Raw genomic sequence first — 25,517 nt, forward strand, 5'->3', positions numbered from 1 at the left:
AAATTGTAAGACGACTGAACAAAACGATTCTCAGAAGAGCATCTGCAAAGTGCCCTTTCTCAACTTTGGGGACTAGAAAAACTAAGCTTCAGTAAAGAGATTTTTAGAAAGTGTGCCTACTAAGGTGCTTACTTCGAATTCCTTCCACCTGAGTTAAAATCGAAAATTAAAAATCTCACGTATTAGAATATTAATTCAAAAGGGGAGGGGGTTACTTAACTGCCCCTTTAAGATTCCCCGTAGAGCGGGGGCATTCTTCGCTCCCCTCAAATCTGTACTTAAAATATAGACTTAGAAAAAAAAAAATGTATTCGTTATTCTGTAGCCAGGGCTCATTATATTCCCTTCTACCCCCGCACCCCCCTCACCCCCAACCCACCCTCTCCAGTACACACTTAAATGAGTCACAGTAACAGTAGAGGGAAAGGAATGAAAAGGTAGGTCCCCTGCGGCCGCTCAGGCCCGGGCCCCTCGCGAGCAGCGGCTCCTCGCGGGGAGACCCGTTCGCACCGCCGGAACCGCGGCGAGCAGGCCGGGCCTGGTCCCCGTCCGAGTGCGGGGACCGCGGCGGAGCCCACGATTCCAGGGAGCGGCACACGCCGAGTTCACGACCATCCTGCACAAAGCCGGGCGTTTCTGCTGCAGGAGGACCAGGGAGGAATCGGCCGGCTGTCGCGCTTAAAGGGCGGGGGTTTGGGGGTGGTGGTGTGTGTGGCTGTGGGGCAAACTGGGTGTCAGCCTGCATCCCGGTCGGGACCGCCCGCCCGGGGCGGGCTCACGAGGAGCCCCTGCTTTCACTCTGCCGCTTCCCAGCCCCTTCAAGCCCGCAGCCGGGGAGCCCTCCCGGCCCCGGCTACCGGCGCGGGTCTCCGGCGGGCAGCTTCCGCTGGGGCCGAGCGGAGTCAGGGGTCCGCCTTGGCTCCATAAGGTTTTTCTTTCCAAAGGGCTAGGCGGTCGATCTGAAGCGCCACTTTAAAGGCTCATCAATCTTAATCTAGGTTGCTCAAGTAATTATGCCCGAATCTCTTGTACGATTACAAGTGGATTTGGGTTTCTATTCCCCAGGCCCTCCTTTGTGTTTATTGGAGGGTCTGCGCGCGCGCTCCTCCGAAGCCCCCCGCGCTCCGGCCGGTTAGAACCGCTCCCTTAACCCTTAAGCCGCCGTGTCGCTCGTTTGGAGGCCACTCTTCGTACTTCTCTTCGGTAGAAATCCGGGAGGTTTACTCTTGACTGGGGCGAGGTGAGAAAGAAGGTGACCTGATTCACCTCGGAAACTGTGTCTTCCTACCCATCCTTGGGCCTTGATGAACCTTAAGCAAAGTCCTCATTCTAAACACGGAAAGCTACTGATCTCTGGTTTCATAGAATATTCTGGTGTTTGGAGACGATGAATGGTCAAAAACATTAAAAATGGCGAACTGCTTCGTTCTCTTAAAAAACAGTTTAAAATATCCAAACAAATTGGAAAAACGGTAAAAATCATGATACCCGTTATTAAAACCACAGAAACTGATTGACCGAAATAGACGGTATTTTAATTACACAATTAATTTTAATTACGAATTTTAATTACACAATTCTGTGAACTTTTAACGGGGAACACATTTCCGCTACCTGTTTCTCTGACTATCTGAAAGGCGGCTGCGTTTCCTTTTGATTTTACTCCAAACGCGTTCTACTGAATTGGGATTTTTTTTTTTTTTTTTTCTGGGGGTCGGTGGTGGGCGGTTATAAAAGGGCTTCGAACTGGTCCTTCTTTAAGAAAGGCACTCATGAAATATTCAGCTTTAATAGTGTGTCATTTTTACCCCTGTCCTTTGGAAATCTCCAATTACAACTTCCAATTCCATAGCATGTTTAAGGAGCGCTGAGTCTTTTTGTTGTAGCCTTCAGGGAGCAAACCAGCCGCAGAGAGAACAGAGTTAATCCACTACAGCGATAACAGAGAGGGGATTATGTTTTAATCCCCTTTGGGGGAGCCTCTGGATTTTAGGGATCCGATATTAAAATGTTTACATAAGGCAAGGTCACAAACCAGCACCCAGCATCTTCCAAGTGGAAGATCTGGTTATTTGGAAACCTTGGATTCCTTTCCAAATAAAAATAGTTCAGAAAGGGCAGCACGTCTAGACGTCAGAGTGATGTGGCAGATTCTGTTCTAGAAGATAACTAGATACATATTTAATCTGTTGGGTGTAGGGAACTGGGGACTGGATGTAGATCTATTCATGCTAATCAGTACCATGGCAATAAAAGGATCCATTGTATCAAGGTCCTCAGGCACACACAGAAGTAAAGTGATGGATATTAAAAGATAGTGAAACAAATGGATGGAACCAAACCACCCCCCTTTTTGTTGCTACATCCAGTGGTTTAAAGTTTTACCATCAAAAGTGCTAACTAAAGGAAAAATAAATGTTACTTACCTTTTAGAATTGGCAGTATAATGTCTAAGAAGTATTGATCCATTACTATTTGAGAGGACAGGGATATGACTTGCCATTAATTTAGATGCTAATTTAAAATCTGAACTAGAACAAAGATTACCCAAACACAATGGAAACTCTTAAGAAGAGTTAACTTCTCTTTAGAGCCATGGGATCTTTATTCAGTGGAGGGGTAGAGTAGAGTAGAAAATACATATGTTTTATATTTAGGAAGGGAACTATTCATCAAATATATATTTAAAAGTAGAATGTTAAAAACCACTTGTGGGTTTGGAGGATTTTACTGAGAACAAAATTCTAAGCCTAGAAGTCATGATACATCAACTTTTAGACAGAACTTTACAGTTTACACAGGTCTTTTACATTTTTACTTAACTACTAGTTCAATAGTCACAATTTGGGGGCTATGGATGTATCATACCCTCCTGCCAAAAACCACCAGGAACACAACTGGAGTTGAGAAGGTGGTGCTAACTGCTCACTGCTGTGAGGGAGATAGGAAGGAACCATGAGATGACTAGGTAAGAGGGTTCAGAAAGGACTTGCTGTAGGATCAGAGCTCTGGTTAAGTGATTTGGGGAAGGGTTCAAAGAAGAGCTTTGCTCTGGATTGGGCTCTGTCAGGATTGGCAATAATTCTGTGATTAAGCTTAATCTTATTTAGGACTAGACCTTCCCTGGTAGCTTGGATGGTAAAGACTTTGCAGTGTAGGAGACAGGGTTTCTATCCTTGGGTCAGGAAGATCCCTTTGAGAGGGAAATGGCAACCCACTCCAGTATTCTTACCTGGAGAATTCCATGGACAGAGGAGCCTGGTGGGCTACAGTCCATGGGTTCACAAAGAGTCGGACACAACTTGGCGACTAGACCTAGGCTAAAACTGTGATTGATAGAGAAGAAGCAGTCACTCCTATAAGGAGTAAAGGAGGATGTTAATGTTCAGGTAAGTTGTATAGAGTGATCTTGCTTTTGTCTGTGCTTAGACAAAATTATAGTGTTTTTTTACCTCACATCATCATGTGGACTTGTCTGATGCTGGTGTTCTGTGAGGTTGTTTAGGTCCAACAGGAGAACACCATGACTGAGCTGTGAGCCCCAGGCCAGCTCCCAGTGATCCTGAGGCCTCCTTGTAAGGGTCAGGCCAGTTTCCTGAGGTCAGAGGCTGCTTTTCTCTTTCTCAGATTCAGGAATTAATCATTTTTTTAAGGGAGAGAGTCAACAGCATTCCAGCTATTAAAAGTCAATTATGGTGATTAAATTCTCAAACTGCTAAAATTCTTACAAGCTTCAATATAAAGCAAGACAAAGAATATATATATATATATATATATATATATATATGTATATATATATATATATATGGACAAGGAGTTGAAATTCAATTAAAATTGGCATTGTTACAATTATTGATGACTTTTAGTTGGCAAAAAATATACTTAGTGTACATGAAATTATGATGTATTTTAGAGTCACTTGAATATTTTCTAAACTTAGTTTAATATTAATGAAAGTTTTATTAGCTATATGGATTTACTCCAATCTCAATTACTCTGAAACCACATGTTCAATTTGCTGTTGGAACACGTAAAAGACCATTATTTGGGGATAATAAGCATTGACTAATCTTTGTAAAATTACTAAACTTACAGTCCTGCATTATTTAGAAGAAGTAAAACTAATGTGAGATTCTTTATATTTAGCGGAAAAGGATATCATTCCAGAAAATTTTAGCACAAAAATATAGTATGTAAAATTTTACAAACGCTTCTATAGTGAGAATAGAATTTGTAGGACAATAACTCACGGCAGGAGTGACCAAACATATCTAAAATATTTATTGCTGCTTTGAACTTATTTTTAAGTAGGGCACTACCAATTTAAAGGAATGTTTACACCATATGATTACATGAATGAAATGTTTAATCTCAGGGAACTGAAGACTATGAGAATATGAGAAAGCTGGAACTTTGTTTTGGAATCCTAGGAAAACTTTAACCATTAAGAAAATGGAGGTGTTTGTGTATGTGCCTAAGGGTGAGGGCAATTAGGGGTGAATGCTGCAGAAGATCTGAGTTTCCTACTACCCAGAGTTTCCTGGGTTTCAAGCATTTGAAATGCCTCAAAAAAAAAAAAAAAAAAAAAGGAAAGTAACAAAATGTCTACCAGTGACGCTTTTCTTTAAATGCAGAAAATATTGATAGTGGTCCAAATATATTACCAGAATAATGATGCTCTGAGATTTTTCAAAAACTTTTCTTGCAGGGAAAAGAATTCCAGAATATTTTTGCTTAAATCAGGAAAATATAACTTGAACAACTCATAGCATACATAACCCAAGAGTAATAAATTTGCATTCCAGCATTATCACCTCCTTCCCTAACACACACACACACACACACACACACACTCCCCACACTACCAATTATGAACACTCTATAAATCCAAATTTTATACAAAACTCACTCTACCCAAGAAATGGCCTCTTTGTGCTCTTTGGCGACTTTTTGAACATAAGTGAAAGTCACTCAGTTGCGTCTGACTCTTTGTGACCCCATGGACTACACAGTCCATGGAATTCTCCAGGCCAGAACACTGGCATGGGTAGCTGTTCTCTTCTCCAGGGATCTTCCCAACCCAGGGATTGAACCTAGGTCTCCCACATTGCAGGCGGATTCTTTACCAGATGAGCCACCAGGGAAGCGAACCTAATCTATCCTTAAGTTTTGAACATAATCTATCCATAAATTGAGATGAACAATAACCAATCATCCCGCTGTGCAGTGTCTTCCTTAGATTGTTACTGTGTAAAATGAGACAGATGCTTCAAAATACACATGAGTCTTTTCAGAGGTGAGCAAACCTACTTCTGGTAAAACTCAGCTTACCAGAGTCTGAAGCAGAAACAGAAACAATGGAGCCCTCTATATAAGATAAACTGAAGACTACATTTTAACAAAATATCTATTCACCATGGTAGAACATCTATCTAAAACCCCATTTAATGTGTTTATAATAAACAATTTTATAAGTCCTAAGAGATAATTTGATAGGCCTTAACTTTAGTTAACCTATCATTTATGTTTGTGATTCTTTTGTAGACCCGATAACTCTTTATGTTAAAATGAAACCAACAAAAACCAGTGCATTTTCGGCAAAGACAACTCTACAGAAGGAACAGCTTACAAAGCATATATACTCTAAGTAAAATATTCCTGAATTATTTCCCAGCATAAACATATACTAAAAAGCAGTGATAATTTCAATGTTTGTGGGTGATAATTTGCTCTGCCTTTTGATTCACTAGGTGAGCCAGCTGAGAAAACTGTGATTCTAGTTATATCACGTTCAGTACAACATATGGAATCCATTCTTCGGTTTCTGGAAAGGTACTGACTCTTTCATGGCACTAGGATATCATTTAATGATCAAGAAGAGTAACTTCCTACTAGATTGGATGAGTGAATAAACTGGGGGACATGATTTAAATCTACTGGACCAGGATGACTAAGTCTTTGCACCCCTTGGTTAGAGGACTGACTTGTTTTTACTTTTTCATGGTTTCCTGGGCACATCTTTATTGCAGCACTTAAAATGCATCAGATGTCTGCATTTAGAAGGCCGTTTCTCCCATTTGGCATAAGCTACTTGAAGACAAGGGAATTATTTTCTCTCAACTGAATACAGAAAATGATAAACATCTTTGTTGCATTTATATATCATAGTAAAACGGTCAATTAAAATAACAGATTACATCTTTTATATTTTTCTGGAATTGATTTCAAGTTGTTCTTTAAAAATATGCTGGACTTTGCATTTTATAGAAGAGATCAATTTTAAAATATGCTCCAATAGGAGTTAAAATGCAGCTGGTCATTCCAGCTATATATACATATAACATGCATACTATTATTTTTTAAATGACATAATTTTATAACTGCCACATTTTTCCCAGTGTGTAAGTTGTTTTCTCTTTGTAAATTAAATACCGAGACAAATGTTGAACTCATTTAATTCATTCATTCATGTAGCTAGCAAAAATTATTCAATTATTCACTGTTTCAAGCACTGAGAGAATGCAGTAATGTATAAGGTGTGGATCTTACCCACAAACCGCTTAAAATACATAGCAAAGATAAGAAATATATAGGAATAAGTATGGAATAAAGGAGAAAGAGTTTACCTAAGCATTGTTAAAGCACTTGACATGTATGAATCTCATTTGTTCCTCGTAACACACCAGCAGATAGGTACAGCTATGATTTCCATTTTACAGAGAGAAAATGAGACTGGGAGCTGAAGCAACTTAGGGAAGGTCACTCAACTTGGAAAGGGCAGAGACATGATTCAAACCTGGTGACCTGACTCCAGGGTATTTACTGGTAAGTATACTGCCTCCCGGGCTTCCCTGGTAGTTTATCTGGTAAAGAATCCACTTACAATGTGGGGGACCCCAGTTCAATTCCTGGGTTGGGATGATCCCCTGGAGAAGGGATAGGCTACCCACTCCAGTGTTCTTGGGCTTCCCTGGTGGTTCAGACAGTAAAGAATCCTCCTGCAATGCCGGGAGACCTTGGTTTGATTCCTAGGTGGGGAAGATCCCCTGGAGGAGAGCACAGCAACCCACTCCAGTATTCCTGCCTGGAGAATCCCCATGGAGAGAAGAGCCTGGTGGGCTACAGTCCATAGGGTTGTGGAGAGTTGGACTAACTGAAGCGACTTAGCATGGCACAGCAAGGCATACAGCCTCCCACCAAGAGCAGAACATAAAAATACTAAAAATCCTATAGACAGTCACCGAACTGTAAGATTTCCAGTCTCTTGGGGAGGATGTGGTGGGGCCAGGTGAGGCAATGAACTGAAGTGAGTTGTGATGGATGGATGGGTAGGATTCAGATAGGTGGATGTACAGGGAAGAGTGTGTGAGCAGGAACAGAGTTTGAACAAATAGGGCGGGATACGCACAGGAGAAAATCAGATGGGACAGCAGTTAATAGATGTGAAGGGGAACAGTGCTGGATGAGACTGAAAAAATACATGTAGCCTTGAATGTCATATTTTTTAGGTTAAGGAACCAAAGATTAAAGCTCAGGTATCACAGTGTGGAGCAGCAGTGTCTGTCCTTTTTTGAGCTCACGCATCTCTTGAAGATGATTAAATATTTGGTCCCTTCCTAGAAAAATCCACATATGAACATTCATCCATCCTGACTGCATAAAAGCGAAGTACTCATATTTTGCAGAAAATAAAATTCGGTTATTTATCTTGATGTCCTCCTCTATCTAAAGATCTTTCTGCCTCTGTATTTACTGTTATTTCTTTTCCTCCAGTTTTCTTCAGGAAAAAAACTGCTCATCCTCAATTTGAACTTTCGTACTGTTCAAGTCAGGTACTTTCTCCACCAGGCTATCAGTCCTACCCTCCCCCACTTCTGCTTCTCTCTTATCTTGGTTTCCTCTCTTTAGTTAAGCTTCTAGACACCAGTTTTTACCTCTTAGTTCATCACTCCCATTCACTGCTTTTGTCTTCACCCTCATCCTCTACTTAGGCCAAGGTGTTAGGGACCTACATGTTAATTAAAATGCTAAAGGCTTGGAAAAGTCCTTCCATTCATTAAAAAAAATAAAAAAGAAAACACAATCTGTGTAACGTTTTATTTTTAAACCCAGAATTTCCCAAATATATTTAACTACATATTTTCTTTTTAGCATATTTCAAAATAACTGTGTTCCAAGGAATATCAGTTTGAAAATTACTGAGTCAGAGTTCCTTGATTTCTGCAGTATATTACAGACGAAACTCATGCTTATTGCACTTTATAGAGAGTTTTTTTTAACAAACTGAAGTTTGTGGCAATCTTGCATGCAGAAACTCTTATCAGCACCAATTTTTGCAACAGCATTTGTGCACTTCAAGTCTGATTGTCACCTTTTGGTAATTCTCATAATATTTCAAACTTTTTCATTATCATTATATTTGTTACAGTGATGTATGGCCAGTGATCCTCGATATTACTACTGTAATTGCTTTTGGCCACCATGAACCCCACCAAGATTGTGAACCTAAGTGACAAATGTTGTGTTTCTTCTGACTGTTCCATTGACCAGCGCATTCTCTTGCTTTTCTCCTTTTCCCTGGGTCTCTCTGTTCTCTGAGACACAACAATATTGAAATTAGGCCAATTAATAACCCTACATTGGCCTTGAACTGTTCAAGTGAAAGAATCAGTCATAGGTCTCTCACTTAAAATCAAATGCTAGAAATGATTAAGCTTAGTGGGGAAGACATGCTAAAAGCAGAGATAGGTCAAAAGCTATTCCTCTTGTGCCAAAGAGTTAGCCAAGTTGTGAATGCAAGGGAAAAGTTCTTGAAGGAAATTAAAAGTGCTACATCAGTGAACACATGAATGATAAAAAAGGAAACATCTTTATTGCCCATTGGAGAAAGTTTGAGTGATCTGGATAGAAGATCAAACCAACTACAACTTTCCCTTAAGCCAAAGTCTAACCCAAAGGTTCTAACTCTCTTTAATTCTATGAAGGCTGAGAGAGGAGGTGAGGAACTTTTTCAGAAAAGTCTGAAGCCAGTAGAGGCTGAATCATGAGGTTTAAGGAAAGAAGCTATCTCTATAATATACAAGTAAAAAGTGAAGCAGCAAGTGCTAATGTAGAAGCTGCATCAAGTTTTCCAGAAGGTCTAGCCAAGATACTTAGTTCAGTATCTTGAACAACAGATTTTTTTTTTTTTTTTAGATGAAAAATGACCGTCTATTGGAAGAGGATACCATCCTTCTAGGACTTTCAAAGCCAGAGAAGTCAATACCTTAAGCTTCGAAGAACAGGTTGACTCTTGTTAGGGTCTAAAGCAGCTGATGACTTTAGGTTGAAACCAATGCGAATTTGCCATTCTGAAAATCCTAGGGCCCTTAAGAATTATGCTGAAACTATTCTGTCTGTGATCCGTAAAATGAACTAATGAAGCCTGGATGACAGCACATCTGTTGACAACCTGGTTTGCTGAATATTTTAAGCCCAATGTTGAGACATACTGCTCAGCAAAAAAAATTCCTTTCAAATTATTACTGCTCCTTGACAATCCACCTGGTTACCCAAGAGCTCTGAAGGAGATGTACAAGGAGATTGATGCTGTTTTCAAGCCTTCTAACATAATGTCTATTCTGCAGCCCATAGATCAGGGAGCTGTTTTGACTTTCAAGTCTTTGTAAGAAGTACATTTCATAAGACTGCAGCTGACATAATAGTGATTCCTCTTATGAGTTTGGGGAAAGTAATTTGAAAACTTTCTGGAAAGGATTCACCATTCTAGATGCTATTAAGATTTGTGATTCATGGGAACAGATAAAAATGTCAACAGGTGTTTGGAAGAAGTTGATTCCAGCCCTCATGGATGACTTTGAGGTGTTCAAGACTTCACTGGAGGAAATAATTGTAGATGTGGTAAATACAGCAAGAGAACTAGAATGAGAAGTGGAGCCTGAAGATGTGACTGCAGTGCTGCAATCTCATGATAAAACTTGAACAGTTGAGGAATTGTTTCATATAGATAAGCAAAGAAAATGGTTTCTTGAGATGGAATCTACTGCCTGTAAAGTTGCTGTGAAGACTGCGGAAATGACAACAAAGGATTAAGAATGGTACATAGGGACTTCCTTGGTGATCCAGTGGCTAAGACTCCACGTTCCTAGTGCAGAGAGCCTGGTTCAATCCCTGGTCAGAGACCTAGATCCCACATGCCACAACTAAGACTCGGCCCAGCCAAGTAAATAAATACATACATACTTTAAAAACAAATGGTACATAAACTTAGCTGATAAAGCAGTGGTGGGGTTTGAGAGGACAAAGCTCAATTTTAAAAGATTCTGTTGTGGGCAAATGTGATCAAATAGCATTGCATGCTACAGAGAAATCATTTGTGAAAGGACGAGTCAATCCATGTGGCAAACGTCACTGTGGTCTTATGTTAAGAAATTGCCACAGACACTCCTGCTTTCAGCAACCACCACCTTGATCAGTCAGCAGACTTCACATAGAGGCAAGACCCTCCACCAGCAAAAAGAGTATGACTAGCTGAAGGCTCAGATGATGGTTGACATTTTTTAACAATAATATTTAAAAATTAAGATATTTTCACTTTTTTAGACACAATACTATTGCACACTTACAGACTATAGTATAATTTAAACATTAACATAATTTCTATGCACTAGGAAAACAAAAAATCACGTGACTTGATCGACTCCAATACTCGCTTTGTGGAACAGAACCTACAATATCTCCCAGGTGTGCCTGTATTCTCTCCTGTTCTCTTTCTTCCTGACCTCCTTCTTGGTATCCCTGAGATGTTGTCCTTTGTTGGCCAGTTAAACCTTATGTTCCACAGGGGATCTGACTTTGGGCTGCTGCTCTTCTCTTTATATATTCTTACTTTCCTTCGGTGATCTCAGGGGTTTAAATTATGAATTCTATGCCCAACTTGGCTCTCAAATTACAAACCTTCATATATATTAGAAAAACTCAGATATCCAACAGACCAGGATGACCAGTCATCTTCATTTCTCTTTCCCCTAAAGCCCTGCATCTTTACATTCCCAAACACATTTAATAGCTTCTAGATAATTACTTCTCCCAGGCCAGATTCCCCTCATTCCTACTCCTCACAACTGATTAATTATCATGGTCCCTCACATCTGACCTCCTCCGTGTTGTTCGAAGCTGTCCCCTTCTCTTTCTTCTACCACCAATTTAGTTCAAGCTTTCATTACCTCTGATGTGGGCAACAAGAGCCTCTTACCTCAAGTCTAGACATCCTAAAATCATAATCAGCACAGTGGCCTGAGTGATTTTTTTAAAATTAATTAGTTCTTTCCATTGCCATGCTTAAAAATCATTATTGTCTCACTGTAGCCTTTAGGGTAAAATATAGGGTCCTCATGGCACAAAATGCACCACCTGTAACCCTGTCAATCTCAGCTTCAGAGATTTCTGCCTCATACTTTGACCTGAATAACTGAGAACTAGTGTAGTTTCACAGGGAAGGTGATATTTTAGCACGTGATGTTCACATGTTGTCTGTAAAAACTCCAAATTTTAACTTATGATTCCAGACTCAAAACAGGAAACATCCATTCTAGGAAGGCTTTCCAGAATACACATGGTGGTCAAGGGCCCTGTTTTGTGTTATCATGGTTTCCTTTGTATATCTAGGACGTTTTTTTTTTTATTCCATTATCTGTTCTCCCACTATACTGTAAAGTCTTTGAAAACAGGAACTTTAATCATGTGTCTTTTTACCCCAAATACCCACCATAATGTCTTACACACAGTATATGTTGAATATTTTATATTTGTTTTGCTTGGATAACCACATCCAACGTGAGTCAAGTTAGGATCTGACAACAGAGAATAAGGACTCAAATAGGTCCTTCCAGCTCTTATCTTTATTGTGTGTGATGAATTTTGACATTTTCTATTTGAATCTTTTCTCTTTTATTTCATTTACAAAAACACTGGTAATAGTTCAAGTAATTGATTTGCTAACCCATCAATAGGTTATAACTTAGGATTAAAAAAAGAAAACAGTGATGTAATAGATGAATAAGGGCTTTTGGTGAAAGAATGGGTTCACTTCTTGGCCCACTTATTTGTTATGTGATCATAAATAAACACCCCAAAGTCTGACCCTAAGTTTACACATCTTAGAATGAACTGTAATACCTAATTCATAGAGTTGTGAAGTTTTCAGCCTGTAGGGCTGTTTTTTCCCTTATGCAAATTCTATCTCCCAGCATCATTTGCCCATCTGCACTTACTCTTTACTACTTAACTAGCTCATCCTCTCCCCACACCCTGAAAACTGCCTGGTGAATACAGACTTATCCACACAATCCATTCTTAGATGCAAGATTTATTTGTGTGTGTGAGTGTGAGAGAGAAAGATTTTATTTTTTCACACTTCTCATTTTTTACTGGGGTATAGCTGATTAACAATGTCATGATAGTTTCAGGTGAAAAGTGAAGGGACTCAGCCATACTTTTTAAGAAAGTTTTCCTGATATTTGGTTCTTAAGGTTCCTATTTTAGATACAAATTGAACATATTTAGCCGCTTCATCTGCTAAAATATATTTAGCTGTTTCATCTGCTAAAAATGAGGGGAAAATTCAACAGAACTTTTCAACAAAAAAACACATAAAACATTACTATTGGTCTTCTTTTGATCAATAAAACTGCCTAAACTCTTTGTCTGGAAAGAAGATTTTTAACAATACTTAGCCAGCAAATTCTGCCTGACTTTCTCTTCTTTTTTGCTGATACAAAGTTCTAGATTTATATTTTATTGGACTGATGCCTGAACTGATGGAGCAGATTTTACTGGAATAACTACATATAAATGGATTTCCATGTAAAAACTTATTCTTAGTGCTATTTATGTTGGAGATCCTTCTGCAGGCTGTGACTCTGGCTCCGAAGCACTAAGTCATTGAAGCAAAATAATTAAATCAATAAAATATTTTCAGTATGCAGAAAGACTTATTTGTCCTTTTGTATGGCACTGCTCTGAGAAGACAATGGCACCCAACTCCAGTACTCTTGCCTGGAAAATCCCATGGACGGAGGAGCCTGGAAGGCTGTAGTCCATGAGGTTGCTAAGCGTTGGGCATGACAGAACAACTTCACTTTCACTTTTCACTTTCATGCATTGGAAAAAGAAATGGTAACCCACTCCAGTGTTCTTGCCTGGAGAATCCCAGGGACGGGGGAGCCTGGTGGGCTGCCGTCTATCGGGTCCCACAGAGTCGGACACGACTGAAGCGACTTAGCAGCAGCAGCATGGCACTACTCTAAATGTGGGGGCAAAATCAGTTTTTCACCTAATTGTGAATTAGTGCCAAATTCTTTCAGAGGGAGCACAGAACACTCTGGAATGAGGCAGTGATACCATAATGAAACCACCCCTTCCTCTTTTTCAATTAACTAAAACCCATAGTCTGACATTGGGAAAACAGTTTTGTTATCTCACACTTTTTTCCTCCAAGTGTGACAAACGAGGTGACCCATACATTTTCAACAAGAGAATAAAATTCACTCATTCGTACACTTAAAAAAAAAACAAAAAACATGGCATATTGAAACATTAGCTTCCTAGGAGAGAGATGGTACTTGAATTGAGTTGCAAGCTGCCCCTATTTTGCATGTTGGTGGTATATGGTTTAACTATAGTTTATAGTTTAACTATAAATCTGAAAGAGATTACTTTGTGGGATACTCTCCATACAGCGAAAACAGTAAAAAATAAAAATAGGTCTCATCTAAAATGCTTTATTAGAAAGAAAGAGATCTCATCACAGTGGTCTTGAAAGATCTACAGCATACAAAGAAATGCTTATTCTTAAAATTAAAAAAAAAAGATGCAAGAAAATTATATATGATCGGAATCATGGTTTATGTGTAATAAACATAGTTGAATTATATCCTTTTATATTTTAAATTTACAGAATTTGATTGGTGGGATATCATTACAGTTAAAAGTACCTTAAAAGTGTTTTTATAGACTACAGAATCCATGGTTGGAGGAGACACATACTTTGGCAGATAAAGAGAGATGGATATAGTAAAATGTTTGCAGACTCTAAAATGGCCATGGAGACACTAAAAATAATTAAGAAAGGCTAAGAAAGATAGATATTCAAGGTGAAGCTTTCACTGATTTTCACAACTCTTCAACTGAATTTAAAATTAACGTAGAAGTTTAAATATTTTAGCTTTGGTAAGAAATGAGCATATGTTAACACTGTCTCTAAGATCTTTGTAAATTCTGTGTTTGAAACTGAACACGAACCCTTTGGGTATACTATTTATGAGTGCAAAGCAACTTTCTAATTCCAAGAGAGAAAGACTTACCAGGACTCATGAGGCTTTTTCAACATCAAATAGCTTTTACTAAACAACATTTTGATGAGTTAAGTGTGACTGAGTCGGGGACATATGGATTAAATTTCCCTTAAAATACACATGGGTTTAAAAATTAAGGAAAAAATCCTGAGCAAAAAATAATGCTTTTCAGAGAATCTAGCATGTTTAAAAACTATTTTCCTTTAAATACAAATATCAGGTTGACTACAGTCTAGTTAGACTTTGTAATTAAAACTACTTAATTATAAATGCCAGGGATTTAAAAAAAAATATTAGTTCTATCGGGAAAAGAATCTTCATTAATTCTACTTGATTTGAGTTGTGTGGAATAGTTAGGCCTAACTCAAGCAGACAAGATCTGAGTCAGAGTTTATCTCCATCTATGAAACACTGACCTTGTTTTCATGTACAGAACTTATTCTCTTATTCCATTAAACAATTACAATATTTTTTTTTCTGTGATTTCAGCTCATACTCTTTTTTTCTTATTTAAATAACACATTTCCTTGAAAAAGTCTTCAGTTTTAGAATTCTGCCGTTCCTTTCATTTTATTATTATAATTGTCTAGAATCTTGAGTTCTTCCTTCTTGTTTGCCCTATGTTTTGCTTTACCTTCCTTTCTTAGCTCAGTTTTTAGGTAACCTTCACTTGCTATATACACAACTTTGTCTCTGGGTGCTGAACATTCCAAGTTAGAACACTTAAAGGCCTAATTATCTCTCTGATCATCTTAATTGTCTACTTTCACTTACCTAGGGTAGACATACTCTGTACCATAATTTCCTGGTTATTTGATTTACTGAAGAGTGGAAGTAGAACTAATTCTCCTGATGACTTTCTTCCCTATCAGTTTCTGAACCCCAGAGTTCTACACAGTCACTAAGTACTCAAAAGGTGTTAATAAGTAAGTAAATGAGTACATGAAATGCAGTCAAGTAGATTTAGGGAGGTAGGAATGGTCAAACTTAAAAAAATTTCTAAAAAACTGGTGTAGGGAGTCAACTATACAGTGATGGAAGATAATTAAAATTGTGAAGGTGAGTACTTTATATGTATACAGATGTTGAATTATAATGCTGAATACCTGAAAATTTCATAATTTTAAAAACTCTAAACAAGTTTCTCCCCCATTCACATTTGATAATTGCTTTCATTTTGAATTGGTAGAACAAAGACTGAAAGAAATGCAAACAGTTCTACCAGTTAACACTGAGAAAAGAAGTCTGAACAACCACTGCCCAATAAACATCAGTGGAATTGCACTGGGAACTGTTATGAGCATTAAAGGTGAGCCATGCGAGGAAGGTGACTACATTCTACTTTTCTTAGGTCTCCTACTTAGATCTAAACTTTTTCTCAGTCTTAAATTCACATAATGTATTTCTTATAAATTTCAGATTCTTGATTTTGGTTAGAAAGTGTGTGTATCTGTGCACCTGTGTGTAAAGGATTGTAAATCTACCACCTCACCACTTTGAAAACCTTCCCTCCCAGAAAAATCCAACCCCTTACATTCTAACACTTCTTCCTCCTAATGCTAGTTTCCTGTACTAATTATAATTACTCTTTTCAAAATATTCAAAGCAACATTATAGTCCATATGTGGTAGAGAAAAACAATTTTTTGATTAGGAGTTCACAGGGGTATCTTCATGTTAAAAATGGTGGAACCTCAAGAAACATTTAGTTAAAGTGACATAATTCCTGGAAATTGGGATGGAACCAAGATTAGCTTAACTGTAGGTATTCTTACTCTGGAAAAGTCAAGTGATTATCTGAATGAATGAATCAGTATGAACATATGATCTGATAATTCAAGCCCCAAACACTTAATTTCAATAGCTTAAAAGAAGTTTTATTTTGTCTCTTGATTTTGGTATAAATTATCCAGTAATTATCTCAGCTCTCCAGCTTACGTATAATGAACTTTTTCAATGGGAACATTTTAAGGGCAAGTAATCTTTTTAGACAATTTCCTCATGGTTCAAAGGTACAAGGGATATAGTTGCTAGTGTTACAGTCTAAAAGGAGGGAAATATACAGAAAAGCATCTGCAAAACAAGGCTTCAGTAATAAAGTGTCTTGAGAGTAATATAATCAAAATTTTATGGGTTAGCTATAATAAAAAGATAGATAATAACCAGCACTGGGAAAAATGTGGAGAAACTGGACCCTTGCACACTGCTGACAGGAATATAAAATAATGCTGCCACTTTGGAAAGCAGTCTAGTAGTTCCTCAAAAAGTTAAAAATAATTATTTGACCCAGCAATTCCATGCCTAGGTATACACCCAAGAGAAATAAAAGCATATGTTTGCATAAAATGTTGCAAATGAATATTCACAGCAGCATTGTTGTAATGGCCAAAAGATGAAAACAAACCAAATGTCCATAAACATTTGATAAACAACGAAGGATGGATAAACAAAATGTGATACAGTCCAACAGTGGAATATTATTCACAGTAAAAAAAGACATACACGTTACAACATGGATGAGCCTTGAAAACATTATGATAACTAAAAGAAACTAGTCACAAAAGACTCCATATTATATGATTCCACTGACATGAAATGTGCAGAATAAGCAAATGTATGGAGACAGAAAGCAGGTTAATGGTCCTCTAGGGCTGGAAGGAAGGGAGGGAAGATGAGAATTTTGGGAGGAATAGCTAAAGAGTATGAGATTTCTTCTTGGGGTGATGAAATGTTCTTAAATGGTGGTGATGGTTACATAACTGTTAATATACAAAAATCATTAAAATCATTGTGCACTTTAAATGAGTCAATTGTATGGTAACAGAAAAGTTGCTGCCAAAAATTATTATGGGAAGCTAAGATTGGCTAGTGAGTATTTCATAAAGTATTGTATTTAAGTAGGTATTTTAAAAGGGTAGAGATTTTGATAACAGGAGATAAGGGATGGTGTACTGCAGAGATGTATCAAGGACATTTTGGGTGGAAAGAGAAGTCTGAACATTGGTGGTGTGGGCTTGCAGAAAATCTTTTCAGTTATTTGACATTAAGTATATGGGTGGATTGTTGGTAATAATAGCTTACATACACACAAAACATTTTTCTACCACTTACAGAACTGATAAAGCATAAAGGACCATTGTCATTAACTCAGAATTCCCTAAATTAGCAAAATTACTAACATTTGGAAGCAATAATAAAGGAATCCACATGCATTATAATTCTATTATGTAAAATATTTCTATTGTTTTACAAATATGTGACAGAATTACTACTCTAAAAAAAATGAAATACATTTTATCAGTGGGAGAAAAGTCTTTCGATCAAGTAAATCATTCACTTGTCAATTCACATAAATTTGAGTTAATTTTAAATTTTACTCAACAATTGTTTGAAGAAATAACTTGCCAAATTAAATTTCAGATGAAAATAAATGAGATTTTAGATTAAAATCAGTTGAATTAAAATAATTTCAATGTTTTAAGTAAAAATATAATTAGTAAATTGAAAATTTTAGTTACATAGGATATCTTAGGTACTAATTCACATTGGTCAATCACTATAAACTAAAACAGCAATTTAAATAAATTAAGTTAGGTGTTATTGTAATTACTGAATTGATTGACATAGTTCTATATTATAATCATATTAGCCATTTGCAAAATATGTAATAAATTGAGCAATTAATAATCACACACATTTATTTAACTTGCCTCTTGAGATGAACAGCTTGGGAAGAAAAGGAACTAAAAGTGAAATAGAAAATTGTTGACATTTAAAACTGAAGAACTTTGTCGACATTTTATCTTTATTAAAACTAAAAGAAAATGGAGAAAACATGAGAAAGGGTCAATATTTAAATCCAAATGTGCCAAAAATGCTCTGTCAGATTTTAACTTACAAGATGATTTGGGGAAACCCATATATAAAGGTAAAATTAATTACCAGGCTTATTCATAAACTTTTAAGTACAGTATACTAGGAGTCCATAAAAATTGAGTTATAAACCAAGGATCTTGTTCTACATCATTTTAGAAGAGTCTTTAAATATATACACATATTTATTTAAATATACTACTTGGTTCATTTTAGTTCATGCCATATACTATGAATTTCTAAGGAAGTATATTATATACTTCTTAACCTTATGCAAGCTACTTACATTTGTCTTGGCCTCTATATCCTGATTTGTAAAATTCAGGTAATATAGGTTATTATACATGAAGCTCTTTGAATACTGACTGGTTTCTAGCAAGACATGCTAGCTATTCTTACTCTTTTTTTTTTCCCTATAAATAAAAACTGACCCTAAGAAAGGCATTATTAATGAACAAATTTTAATTTCTGAGACAGAGATAACAATTATTTGGATCAGAATTCGTTAGAAAACAAATTTTATATATATATGGTTTAAAACTTATTAACAGCTGATTTTTTGAACCTAAAAATACTGGTTTGTAACCAACTTTCCAAATTATTTTTCTGTAACATTGTCACTATCACAGCAGTCCAGATTAGTAAACAGGCTTTAGTATTTACAAAATGAATCTATGAGGCACCTACAAACTATACAGATGCTTTCTGTGACCCTTACTTCTCGCTTCACAAAACATCCATACCCTACTTCTTTCCTACCGCATTCAGAGATCAGGGTCACATCTGTGCACTGCTGATTTAAACATGAACACTGAAGATCTGGTAGAAGATCAGTGTTTTAGGACACTTTGCAAGGTTTTTCAGACAATGGATTCTACAGAGACTACGAGTTAGGACCAGGTAGAAAGTAAAGGAACAAATTTGCTCAAAGAAAAATCTGTTTAAAAGACAGAAGTGGGAGGAGTACTGAGAGAGTGAATTGGTCAAGGGCCGCACAATTGGATTTTTAAACAATTTACTTCAAGTCTACTTTCTTTGTTCTTCAAGTATTTTAACTTAAGGTTATTTTGAGAATTTTGCTTATAAGCATAAATTAATATTAATAATTACTCTGTCTACTATTAAAAGAGAGAAATACAAAGGAGTTATTAAACTTTATCAGATTTTGCCTCTGGTATTACTGGGCAGATCTTATCATAATAAACTTCAAGGCAGTAGCCAGATATGTATTAACTACCTTTAGTGGAAACTGAAGTCCAGAGATGCTAAACTAAATAACTGTATAATTACTGAACATATCTGTGAGGATATGGGAATGAGGTAAGACAACACATTATCTAAAAATGTCAGGAATCATGTTTGTGAATATTCACCAGTTCATTAGGATCAAGAGTAAGACCGGAAAAACAACAAAAAAAAATTGTGGCAAAAAGAAATAATGACTTCATTTGTTTAAATTGCCAAATGGCCTCAGATAAAAATCTCTGAAGTATTTTTAAAAAGTACAAAAACAACAGAACCAAAACTTGAACATTTACTTAGGAATCTGAGGCAAACACTGGTTCATAGACTTAAGAGTAGTTTTGAACAGGACAAATCATTTTCATGATACAGAATTGCTAATAACATAGGGACATCCAAGAACTGATATTAGAACCGCCTTATTAAACATTTTCTAGGAGAGGGACAATAATGTGCTGTCTCCAGTTTACAATCAACAATAACTTCTCTTTGGTAAAATGAGAGTTTTCTAACTGGCAGAAATATGGTTGGAGACATTCCTAAAACATGCCAGGTAATTTTTGGCACACTTCTAGAAAAAGGAGCACTATTTTATAAATAGAAGGATGATTATAAGTCCACTTCTCTGTTGCCATCTGCCACTCCAAAGTTGTATGGGGTGAAAAAGCAGAATAAAGGTTAAGACTCAGCCTCTTTTGAGACTCTAAAGCAGGAGTTTTTAGTCTAAGATCCAGGATATAATTCCACACATTGGTTTCCAGGGGTCAGTGAGCTCTCTGTACAGGACTGTATGGGTATCTTCATGAAATAATCTACTTCCATCGGATTCTCAAAGTGGTTTAAAACCCCAAAATGGTTATGGGCCAACACTAAGACATCTATAACCCATCGGGCCATTGATCTGCTGCTCTGAATTGACCTTAGACGAGCGCCAGAACAGAGTGAAAACTGAGAATGGGCATGCAGTGAATGTTTTGTAGTAATGGGGATTAGTGCTGTGGGAACACAGAAAAAACAGTAATGGGGAAGGAATTCCCAAGAGTGACAGCAGGGACGAAATGGCTAATTCCACAGTCACCTGGTTGAAGTAACTATTTTTCATAGCTGTTAGCATGTTAGTCATAGGTTAAATTACCATCGTGTTCCCCTTGCCACCCTCACCCCCAATTATTTAGGCAGTTAGTGAGAACAATTTGTGCTCTCCATTATTTTTTCTATATTAAAAGTTGCTCTTCATTACACAGAGAGTAGATGCTATTCATTTATCATTAGCCTGATGTGTAGTTTCCTCTTTTCAATATTAGAAATGAGATAAATTATTAACATTAAGATGACTGAGCACTGTTCTAACCACTGGCACAAGCTTATTCACCAGAAGATTGACCTCAAATTCACCAACATCATGTGCACTTATTATAACAAATAAAAAAAATAACAATTTACCTGCGAGATTGTCGATTTCTTTCTCTTGGAGTAGACTGACCGCATCGTCATCTCCTTCCAGCATAAGCTCTGTCTCTGCATTCTGATTCACTATCGCTTGACTTCTGAATGTTTTCTTTGACTTTACCACGTCTTCTTCAGTCCCTAATCACAACCAAAATATAGTAATTTAGGTCACTGTGATTGTTTTACTTTCAGTAAGTGTTAGAGAAAAAGCTATTACTTTCTTATAGATATATACTGCATTTACATATTACTTTCAACTATAGAAAAAAAATGTACCTTTTGTATTTCGTTTGTTCTAAATAACTCTGTGAGAAACGCAAGGGGTGTTAATGTTACAGGTGAGGAAACAGGCGGAGAAAGCTACATGCATGGTTGGGAACCTAGAACTTGGCATTCTAAGATCACTGTACTTTCTACAAAAAAATCTGTACTTCACCACAAACTAGGTTTTCTGATCCATAAAAGTTACACACGTTTACACAATTACACTTTAGTGTGAATCAGATAATCAACTGATCAGATCATTCACAAAAGTAGATAAGTATGAAGAAAACAAGAAAGCATTCACATCTGAAGGGAAAAGATGTAGGCATAAAATGTAAATACTTCAAAACAGCTATTTCCTTAGCAATGAGGAGAAGGGGATGACAGTGGATGAGATGGTTGGATGGCATCACTGACTTGATGGACATGAGTCTGAGCAAGCTCCAGGAGCTGGTGATGGACAGGGAAGCCTGGTGTGCTGCAGTCCATGGGGTCTCAGAGTCAGACATGACCGAGCAACTGGGCTGAACTGAAATTAGCTGTGATATCCTTATTTTGATATATATAAAGTAGTACAAGGGCTTCCCTGGTGGCTCAAGGGTAAAGAATCTGCCTGTCAATGCAAGAGATGCGGGTTCAGTATTCCTGAGTCGGGAAGATCCCCTGGAGAACAGAATGGCAACCCACTCCAATATTCTTGCCTGGGAAATCCCATGGGCAGAGGAGCCTGGAGGGCTACAGTTCATAGGGTCGCAAAAGAGTTGCGCAAAACTTAGCAACTAAACAACAATGAAAGTAGTACAAATGGCTAAAATTCAAACACACAAAAAGTAACTGAGAAAAATTAGTTGGCCTAGCATTAACATGTTAATCTATGTGAATGTTAGAAATTACAATACATTTAAATGTCTCATGGATTTGACTCTTTAACAAATACTTCAATATTTAATTCAGACATCTGCTTTGGCAGGTGATAATGAATGTGAAATTATCAGAGCTACAAGTAAATTATATATATATATATATATATATATATATATATACACATATATATGGCTAAGAAATACCTATATTTCATGTCACCTGAAGTTGGAATTCAATATGGAGGAATATGGTTTAATTTACTGTGTTCCTGCTTTAGTATTAGGGTATAGGGTTCAAAGGGCAGCATTAACTAGAAAAGTATCTTCACATTTCATTTGGTGTGCTGCATATATTCCTGAAATGAAAGTCGCTCAGTTGTGTCCGACTCTTTGCGATACCATGGACTGTAGCCTGCCAGGCTCCTCTGTCCATGGAATTCTCCAGGCAAGAAAACTGGAGTGTGTAACCTTTCCCTTCTCAAGGAGATCTTCCCAACTCAGGGATCAAACCCAGGTCTCCCACATTGCAGGCAGATTCATTACCGCCTGAGCCACCAGGGAAGCCCAAGAATACTGGAGTGGGTAGCCTACCCCTTCTCCAGGGGATCTTCCTGACCTGAGAATCGAACCAGGGTCTCCTGTATTGCAGGTGGATTCTTTATCAGCTGAACTACCAGGGAAGTCCATTTCTGAAATGGAGGCATAATAAATCATTGCTATATAGTATTTTTGTATCATAGTTTCAGGGGATGCTATGGTTTTGTGTACAAACGTACTTATTTTCCAAATCTTGTCATACCTTTGGCCAAAAATCCAGTGAACAATGAATACTTTTGGTTAATTCTCCTAGTCCAATATAGGGATTTCCAACAGTCCTTCCTGTCTACTGATATTTGCTCAACCATTTCTTGGTTAAGCATCTAGCTGTGGTAAAACTTGCACTGTAAACCAAAGTGTTAGCTTCTTTCTTTGCAGCATTCACAATTCTTTTTTTGTTAGCTATTCAGGGCCAGTTCTGTTTGCTAAAACATTAACAAATTGACTCAAAGGTAGCCCACAGAGGAGTAAAAAATACATGTTGAGGTACACAGTCATGTCACAGTAGCACTGTGTCATTAGCTGAGAGATATACTCTGTCATCCTAGCTTTTGTCGGACATGACTGAGTGACTTCACTTTCACTTTTCACTTTCATGCATTGGAGAAGGAAATGGCAACCCACTCCAGTGTTCTTGCCTGGAGAATCCCAGGGAAGAATCCCAGGGACGGGGGAGCCTGGTGGGCTGCCGTCTATGGGGTCGCACAGAGTTGGACATGACTGAAGTGACTTAGCAGCAGCAGCAGCATTTAGAGAGCCCAGTTTAAATACAGCGTAACAGTATAAAGTAATGGATTGTTAAATATATCTTTCAATAAACATGTAAGAAAACAAGCAGTACTATTAGAGATCAATGCTGCTTGGAAGGTGAGGAGACTTAAATGGGTTATATGTGTAGTCTTCCTTCATTGGCCCACAGATGATTCTCATTTCTGGAATAAAAGATTGAGGACTGATTACTGAATGCTCCAGAACCTCATCTTTATTTCATTTAGAGTCCTGGAGATATAAAGCCAGCCCAACAGTGATCTTCTGGGGGCAGCTCTCTATATGCTGTTTGTTGCTTGCTTAGTATCTTAATTTGAGAAATTCGAAGCTTGCACCTTTTGGAACAAAGAGGCAAATTCAAAGATTAACAACCAAGAACTCTCTCCTGAGTCCTTTATAGCCATATGTCTACTAGACATCTTTAGCTGCATATTCCTAATTCCACATTTCCCTAAATGAACGAATTATCTCTTGTTCCTTCACCTCCTCCTATTTTGATCAATACACTTCATTAAGCCACAGACACATGATTCACCCTGTAAGGTGATGGTCTCAACTGTAATTCAAGCCATCATCATTTTGGTTTAGAAGGCCTTGCTGCTGCTGCTGCTAAGTCGCTTCAGTTGTGTCCAACTCTGTGCGACCCCACAGACGGCAGCCCACCAGGCTCCGCCGTCCCTGGGATTCTCCAGGCAAGAACACTGGAGTGGGTTGCCATTTCCTTCTCCAATGCATGAAAGTGAAAAGGGAAAGTGAAGTTGCTCAGTCACGTCCAACCCTTCATGACCCCATGGACTGTGTTAAAAGCATTCCTTCAATAAGGTATGTTCTCTCCTTCCTCTGTCCATGGGATTTTCCAGGCAAGAGTACTGGAGTGGGTTGCCATTGCCTTGACAGCTCCCTTATTTACACCATCCTTCATACTTTTGTCAGATTATTATTTTATTTCAACACTAATAACTTGAAAATATTTTCCTGCTTAATATTATTTATTAATTCCTCCAATCAACAACACTCAATACAAGGCTTATACCCTAAGATAAAATCTAAGCTCCTTAGTATGACTGATTAAGGCCTTTTATCCTCTCATTACCAGTTTTGTTTAACCTTTTCTTACTTTCCCATGAGCAATACTGAACCATTTACAGCTTCCAGAATATGTCATGCTTTCTTGGATCTCTTTATCTGTGTTAAAAGCATTCCTTCAATAACGTATGTTCTCTCCTTCCTCCTTTGTTTGGGTAATTTCTACTTGGCCTTCAAAACTCACCTCTCTTGGGTGCCTTTCCTAACCAACCCATACTTTCGCAGTCTACACAGAAGTCAACCACATTGAGTGGGTGCTCTCCCTTATGAGTATGTCTTCTCCTCTGGGCTGTAGCTTCATTCTGCAGCATCAGTGCCTGGTACTAAGCATGTGTGCCACAAACTTGCTGAACTGAAGTTCAAGTCTACACATCCCGAGTTCCCCTCTCTGAATTCTTTAGGTAGGTCTGTGTGCTCTTTCCCTATACATCCATCATATCTCATAAGTCTTGCTACTACAGTAGTTACATGTATTATAATTGGTTGTGTGCTTGTTATCTCCACAGAGCCTGGAAGCTCCTTCCTTGATGAGTAGAAACATCATTCTGCCTTGGTATGCCCAGTTCTCAGCACACTGACTAGGTCAGAGCAAGTTCTCATAAATACTGAATAAATGAATAAAAGTTACCTCTGGATATCTCTTAACCTGAAAATCCCAGGATGTCTCAGAGATTCTTGGTGAATTGCCTTCAGTTTGAGAGACAGTTGAAGAATCTTATGTATTAACACAAAAGGGAACTTGGTTCTTAACAAGAAATAGTCAATAACCTCCTTTATGTATGCATGAGTCAGCTTGATAAAGTAAGTTTTTGCTCATATCACAACTGTCTGTATTCTGCTTTGTCTTTAAAAAAAAAAAGGCTTTACATTACTCTTGTTATTAAAATTAAAATTTACCAATAAGCAAATTGCAGTTAAAGGAATGTGAGCTCTCAAATGTATATTAAGCTTTCAGTGTTACCCCCTCTAGTTTTAAAGCAGCAAAACAATTGCGTGTTTAAAAGATATGTAGTAAATGAATT

General features: G+C 37.6%; 1 protein-coding gene and 1 long non-coding RNA gene across 8 annotated transcripts in view; one reads left to right on the forward strand and one right to left on the reverse strand.

Annotated features, from left to right (window-relative positions):
- NBEA (neurobeachin) overlaps positions 1 to 25,517 on the reverse strand; it is a 673,061-nt gene that overhangs the window by 212,767 nt on the left and 434,777 nt on the right. For all 6 annotated transcript variants that reach the window (XM_059892161.1, XM_059892163.1, XM_059892162.1 and 3 more), the window contains one exon: positions 20,912 to 21,055. In XM_059892161.1, coding sequence (XP_059748144.1) covers positions 20,912 to 21,055 — 144 coding nt within the window. The remainder of the gene's footprint in view (positions 1 to 20,911; positions 21,056 to 25,517) is intronic.
- Positions 351 to 25,315, forward strand: LOC112449112 (uncharacterized). 2 transcript variants are annotated; one of them, XR_009496619.1, is made up of 6 exons: positions 351 to 437; positions 5,545 to 5,647; positions 5,751 to 5,832; positions 6,720 to 6,825; positions 15,544 to 15,663; positions 25,002 to 25,315. It is a non-coding gene; the product is annotated as an uncharacterized lncRNA (long non-coding RNA). The 2 variants fall into 2 exon arrangements; XR_003037604.2 differs by lacking the exon at positions 351 to 437 and adding an exon at positions 493 to 1,240 and having other exon boundaries at positions 25,002 to 25,314.

This window comes from Bos taurus, chromosome 12, assembly GCF_002263795.3.
Source record: "Bos taurus isolate L1 Dominette 01449 registration number 42190680 breed Hereford chromosome 12, ARS-UCD2.0, whole genome shotgun sequence".
NCBI classification, from domain to species: Eukaryota; Metazoa; Chordata; class Mammalia; order Artiodactyla; family Bovidae; genus Bos; species Bos taurus.